The sequence below is a fragment of the Equus quagga genome, unplaced genomic scaffold, assembly GCF_021613505.1.
Source record: "Equus quagga isolate Etosha38 unplaced genomic scaffold, UCLA_HA_Equagga_1.0 162095_RagTag, whole genome shotgun sequence".
In the NCBI taxonomy this organism is placed as follows: Eukaryota; Metazoa; Chordata; class Mammalia; order Perissodactyla; family Equidae; genus Equus; species Equus quagga.
In genome coordinates, this window is record NW_025797167.1 from 1 (window position 1) to 7,003 (window position 7,003).

General features: G+C 45.0%; 1 protein-coding gene across 2 annotated transcripts; it reads left to right on the forward strand.

Moving 5' to 3' along the window:
- Positions 1-4,289: 4,289 nt before the first annotated feature.
- On the forward strand, positions 4,290-6,543 carry LOC124233222 (leukocyte immunoglobulin-like receptor subfamily A member 5). Of its 2 annotated transcripts, XM_046650390.1 has the most exons (7): positions 4,290-4,387; positions 4,490-4,525; positions 4,708-4,992; positions 5,246-5,545; positions 5,830-5,874; positions 6,092-6,142; positions 6,288-6,543. In XM_046650390.1, the coding sequence occupies exons 1-7, from the start codon at positions 4,354-4,356 to the stop codon at positions 6,431-6,433; spliced, it is 897 nt and encodes a 298-aa protein (XP_046506346.1). In that variant the 5' UTR covers positions 4,290-4,353; the 3' UTR covers positions 6,434-6,543. The 2 variants fall into 2 exon arrangements, with proteins under 2 accessions (XP_046506346.1, XP_046506347.1); XM_046650391.1 differs by lacking the exon at positions 4,490-4,525 and having other exon boundaries at positions 4,316-4,387.
- Positions 6,544-7,003: the final 460 nt, after the last annotated feature.

A 7,003-nucleotide genomic window follows, 5' to 3' on the forward strand; every position in this document is an offset into this window, starting at 1 on the left:
TGAAATTTCCAAGAAGCTCAACCCTATAGAGACACCAAGTAGATTGCCTGAGCCTGGAGGTAGCAATGGGATAAACTATAAAGTGAAATTTGAGATTTCATTGGGGCCATAGAATGTTCTAAAACCAGATTGCAGTGATGGTTACATAAATTGGTAAATTTACTAAAAATCATTGAAATATGCATGTGCATAGCTTTTTCCTGAAAGTATCCTCTGAATGCCTTCTCAGACTCTGCTAGCTGCCTCTGTCATGTTCTAAACAGCAATCAGCTAACTTTTTCTATAAAGGCCAAATACTAAATTGCAAGATCTTTGGTCTCCGTCAAACTACTCAGTTCTCTTGTTTTAGCAAAAAACAACTGTAGATGACACATAAATGAGTGGGAATGGCTGTGTTCCAATAAAATTTTGTATAGGAACACCAAATTTTGAATTTCATACCATTTTCACGGGTCACAAAATACTTATTTTCTTTTGATTTTTTCAATCATTTAAAAATGTACAAAACACATTCTTAGTCCTCAGAGCATATAAAAACCGACAGGGGGCTTAATAACCCAATAATCCAGTCTTATATTCTGTTCCCCAAGAAGCTGAGGCCAAAACAGTGTGAGAGGAAAGAAATGATAAGGAATGTGCCTAGAGATGGTTCTCCTAAGAAATAGTGATTGCTGTGGTCAAGGGTGCTCTTTGTGGCTCTAGAGGATGGAGACAGATAGAAGATGATAGAAAAAGAAATAGATAGATAGATAGATAGATAATGGCTGGATAGATAGATGATGGATGGATGAATAGATAAGAGATGATGATGAAGTTTGATAGATGTATATGAATGAAAAATAGATATAGATGAGAGATATACATGATACAGAAAGCTAAGAAAATAATAGATAAATATACACATGTGTGTAACATATATATAGAAATAGAGAGAGAAAGATAGGTGAGAGATATAAATAATAAATAGGTAGAAAGATGATAGAGAAAGAAAGACATAGGTTAGAAACATGGATGGATAGATAGATAGATAGATAGATAGATAGATAGATAGATAGATAGACAGATAGATATGGATATGGATATTTTTCCCTAGTGTCAGAGAAAGGAAAGCCCTCTCTAACCACTTTTGACCTGTTTGTCTTTTCCTCTGAGTTGGAATCTTCAATGATCTTCTCAGTCCTGGGGAATCCCCTTCTCTTCTCCCACAAACATCTCAAATTACAGCCTCTACACCATGTTTCTCTATGCCCAGGCCATGACTCCAGGACGTAAACACAGGGGCTCTGACTTGTCTGGGCCTAACTGGCCAGGCCATGATGATGAGAATGTTAAGCTTAGAGGGATGCTACTGATACACAACTACCAAAGGGAAATCCTAGTGGAAGTAAGAGCTATTTCTGAACTTGAAGGACTACGTACGATTCTACCATTGTCTACAAAGGCCATAGAAGCAAATAAATTAAGAGCCGTGGATATAGGGAATGTGGACCCCTACCAGGGTCTTTGGCAAGAGGTGGCCAGTGTCAAAGAGAGTATAAGACTTTGCCTTATGAAATTGAGTAAACATGGAGGTATTTCAAATAGGAAAAGGCAGTCCCTAAATAATTACTAAAACAAGTTTGGCAGCCATAATATGAAGCAGCCAGTCCTCCAGGACCCACCTCTGTCCTGCAGGCATAGAATATTAGAGGTAATACAGTGAGTGAAGATGTTTCATTGGTACAACACACACACACACACATACACACACACACATATGCAAACATGCAGGCTCATTCCCTCCTTCAATATAGCACCAGCCTTCAGTGAGCAACTCAGATAAAAAAACCAGGAGCCACCCATCCTTACTTCTTCCCTTTCCTATCAGCCCCAGAACCAACCTCTCATTAAATCTCATAGTTTTTAGATGATATCAGTGGAATCTTGCACTCTTCATTCATTTAAAATGAGTATTAGATAACGGTGTGAAAGGTCAAAACCATTTAGAGTGCTAGCGAACGAGTCTCCAGGCTCAGCTTGCAGCCTGAATCCCCCACAGACCAGGTTTGATGTGGTCCCTGCTGTTTCTACAACAGACCTCAATGTGCTTCACCTTGCACTGATGCAACCCCAACACCAGGAACCTCATTTCATTGCAATTACTCACCCGCAACAGTACCAGCTCTCAGCTAGCATCGGCACCCTGCAGGCAGAGAGAGGCCGTGGATGCTCCAGGTCAAAGCCAGCTTATATATCCATGTCCAGAATATGGATCTCATGGAATGGAGGCTGGGGAGAGGACTGCCTAGCATTTACTGCTTCAGAAGGGGAAGAAGTCATGGCCATGTCACAGTAACAATACTAAAGTGGGCCCTGGGCCAAGAAGAAATGGGTATTAGATGCTACTAAGTTTAAATAAATCAGAGACGGTCAAGATTGCCATGAAGGTGCATGTGCCTTCCATGTATCACTTGCATTGCCCCCACCTGTGTCCATCTCTATGACCACCATCCTTTCTTACTCTTAAAAAAATGAGACTTCACCATAATTTCCCAATTGATTCTGAAGTCAAGGCTTAGATGTTAATGTTACATCTCAGTGATTTACCAAACAGATTATCAAAATAAGAGCATGATTTGACTAGGAAAGGACTGAATAGTATCCCATGATAGATAAAAGGGCTTTGTAATATCTTCCTGGGAGGTGATGGGCATGTGTCTAGCTGCATAAAGAGCACTTGCATCATGTCCAGTGAAACCATGGTTTTGCTATTGCTGTATCTGAAAGTGAAGAATGGTTAAAAGATGTGTGTATGGAATCCAAGTTGATGAGGAGCAGCTATGGTGGCTCTGCACCATGTCAATTTAGCTAAGCTTGAACTCTGTCTCCTAGAATTTTCTTCCCTCTCTGGTTCTGGATGACCACAACAGAAATTGGCTCAAGATGTAGAAGGTGGAAGTGAACCCACACGCATGTTTATCCCTAGGCGGTGAGTGTGTGAAGTGTAGGGTTAGTGTGTTGCAGCCCATACACGTTATACGGGACCCTTTGTCTCACCCATTGGGGTGAGCCCACAGCCAAAACCACCGTTCCTCCAGCTCCCTCAGCTCCTTCAACTAGGCTGGAACCTGCATTAGCATTTTTCAAGATCTGTGGTGAAGAGCATCATACACCATTGAGGTTGGAGATGGAGAAAGAGAGGCTGTCTCCCAAATTCCCTTGAGAGCTCCAGTGTGCCCCTGACCTGCCCCGCCTCATATACAGCTTTTCCTCTCAACACCCAGGCTGGCTGACTTAGTGACATCAGAATGAACACCAGATGCAATGGCACTGGCTTTCTCCAGACTTCTTTATCTACAACCACAATCGCCTAAACTCTCATCTCTGTAATAAAGCCTGTCTTCTATGGCACTCACAGTAGTCCCGAGGCTCCCATGGAATCCTACCTGCAAAAGGTTTAGATTTACAACATGATTACACAGGTGACTAAATAATTAATTGACTTGAAAATAGTAATAAGTTTTGTAAAGATTAAATGCATACTCCCTCCATGTAATCTACACGTCCGGAATAAAATGAAAACTCATAAAAGATTGGCTATAAATTGTTTTAGGTTTTTGATGATGACAGTATCATGAAGGTATGATAGGGGATAATTTTAAATGAGCACTACCTGTTCATCCAGGAGAACAGATGGCATGGCTGTGCAATCAGTTTCAGGCAGTGTGAAAGGTTTAAGAACAAAGGTGGGACTCAACCTAATGTAAGTATCTCTTTTAGGTTCAAAATTGACAACCATGAAGAATCAGCACTGACATTACATTGGGAATAAAGACAGAAGTGGGGAGGGAGGAGGAATAATAATTATGCAACTGAATCTCCAGCAAATGCTATTTTGGAGAATTTACACACTAGGTGATTAGAGCTCTTCAGGAGCTCATTACCATTCCTCCATTTTGTATATAGCAAATGGAATGCAGAATTAAGAAGGGAGGGCCATGAGTTCACATGATATTTCAGAGCAGTCCTGTGATTGGAAATGGTTTCTTTCCTCTTCTATATCCTGTGCCTCTCTTACCCCTTGCATCATATTGAAAGATTAAAATGCTTATGTGGCACTGGGCACAGAAAACAGGGATCGAGTTGGACTAATTGTAGTTTGAAGTTCAGATGATGATCCTACTCATGTGTCACGTATTCCTGCAAGCCCCACCCAGGAGGAAGTAGGAGGAGAGAGGATGTGGATTGCCTTAGCTCTCCAGGTGAAAGTGGGGCCACACCCACACTTCCTGGAGGTCTTTGTCAATACAGAGAAATCTGTTCCTCATATGAGCAGCACCTCTGGGGCCAGCAGGCTGGCATAGAATCAGGACCATGTCCATGGTTCTTCCCTCCATGCTCTGTCTTGGTGAGTCTGGGAGAGATGGGCCCAGCTATAAATACAAGGCTACAGGGGACAGGTCCATGGGTTCTAGGAGGCTGGGCTGTCTCACCCATTGTATCCTTCCAGGGTTGTGTCTAGGCCAGAGCACTCAGGCGCAGAACGGTGAGTATTCCTCCTAATACTCGTAAGATCCTACTCCTGGTTTCGGCCAGATATCAGCTCTCTTGACAGCTGGGAAGATGGGACTCCACATTTGGGCCAGTGGCTGTAAGAGGGGAAGAAGTGGATGGAGGGCATAAGAAACAGACACACCTGTAGGTCCATACCTGTTTCTTTTCTTCTAGGAACTCTCCCACCACCTCTTCTCACAGCTGTACCAGGAACTATGGTTCCACGTGGGACTCCTGTAATGATCCTGTGCCGAGGGCCTGCAGAAGCTGAAGCATACGTGCTGTCTAGAGTGAGAGGCCCTGAGCCCTTGGATAGTGAGAAACAACTGCTGTCTAAGAAGACAAACACTTGGAGTATCACAGGGATGACGCCATACTGGGCAGGATTGTACCACTGTTCCTATCAGAGTGGAGGCAGCTGGTCCCAGTTCAGTGACCCCCTGCAGCTGGTGATGACTAGTGAGTGGGACACAGGGGCAGCAGAGCCAGGACTGACCCCTTTGCAGAGGGAAGAACCAGATGTTGCAGATATGAAGCACAGAGGACAAAAACATCTATCTTTGGAAAGGGGTAGAGAGGATGCAGACACAGATTCCTCACAGCAGGACAAGGAGGGGATAGAAACCAGAGCCATGTCTGCTCCTGGGGAACAAAAAGGGACAATGCATGTATGTTACCCAGTCCTTTATCAATAAACTTCCTTCTTTCTCAGGAGCTTATGACAAACCCTCCCTCTCAAGCATGACTGGTATCATGGCACTTTCAGGGGAGAATGTGAAGTTGCGGTGTTTCTCAACACTCAAGTTTGATGCATTTATTCTTATGAAGAAAGATGGAGTTCACATCATCCAGAACCAAATATCCACCCCTGAGGGTGGTGGACACCAGGCTGTGTTCCTTTTGAATCAAGTCTCCTCCACACAAACTGGGACCTACAGATGCTATGGTGTCTTCAGTCGTCACCCCTATGTGTGGTCTCACCCCAGCGACCGATTACAGCTTTGGGTCACAGGTGAGGAAGCCCCAGCCCATCAATCCTCATGTCCCATCCTGGAGATGGATAGTGTCCAGGTAGAGCAGGGACTGAGAAAAGGAGGACAGCATGGTGGGAAGGCCATGTCACCACCATCGTCTTAGACAAGAAGCTCTTAGGAACTCACTCCGCCTCACTCCCAAAGCAGCCCTCCTACCACATGCCCAGGGGCCAGGGAAAGACAGTGTATATCATTGGGAATCTGGGTGGAAGAGTCTGAACAGAGAGAAAGGAAATCTCTCCCATTTCAACCCCATTTTCAGAAGCTTCTGACGATCCCGGTCCCACGAACCCCGGACCTTCGCCTGGTGAGTAACTGCTGATATTTGTAGAAGGAGCAGGGCAGGCAGAAGGAAGAGCAGGTGCAAAAGGCATGAGGTAGAGAGAAGCTTCACGTGCCCAGGGTATGTCAGGGAGTCAGTCCTTGTTTGCTGAAATAGGGAAATAGCAAGGAAAGAGTAGACAGGGCTCCAACAGGGCAACTGGAGGCAGCTTGTTCCTCACTCCTGTCTTCCTTGACCCCAGAATTCCCTGATGAGATCACCACACTGCCCACTATGACAGGAGGAATGAAAGGTAAGTAAGTGCTTATCCTGTGGGTGCTGCTTGGGGGGGCTACATGCCAGATCCAGTAGACTGGAGAAATGGGCTCGGGTTTGGGGTACGTTAGCAGAATGGGCCTTGATGCCTCTTCTGTACCCTTCTCTCCTTTCTCTCTCAGAGCATACTGCTTGGCATCTTTCTGCAGAGAATCAAGTCCGGCTGAGTATGGCTGGCCTGATTCTCTTCGTCCTGGTGGTGCTCTTGGCTGAGGCCTGGTACAGCCGGAAGATGCCCTTCAATGGACACAGACAAGCCCCTACCTGAGTGTAATGACAGCACTGATGTCCCTCTTTTGGCATCTGAGGATTGTGTGGACCCTGGGGGAGCAGCTAGAGGAGATAGGGCCCTGGCTATGTAATCTACTGAGACTATCAAAATTCTTTTCCTATTGAATCTGTAATACCCTAACCACAGACACAGTGGATTAAAACAGTACATATTTATTCTGTTTTGGTTCTGGAGAGCAGAAGTCTAAAATGTGTCTGCAGGCCTGCATTCCTCTTTTAGGTTCTGATCTGTGTTCCTGCCCTTCTGGTTTCTGGACTCTGTGTGCATTCCTTGCCTTCTGTATCCCTCCTCCATCTCCAAATCCACCAGTGCCGCATCCTTTCTCCTCTCTGACCTCTGCTTCCTTCCTTCCTTCTTCTCCCTCTTGCTACCACCCTCCTGCTTCCCTCTAATAACGACCCTTGTGATGACATAGGGCCCAAGAAGATAATCCAGGATAATATCCCAGTCTCCAGATTCTTAACGCCCTTGCATCAGCACATGTCCCTTTGCCACGGCAGGTCCCACTCACAGGTTCTGGTGATTAGACGAGCACAACTTGAGGGA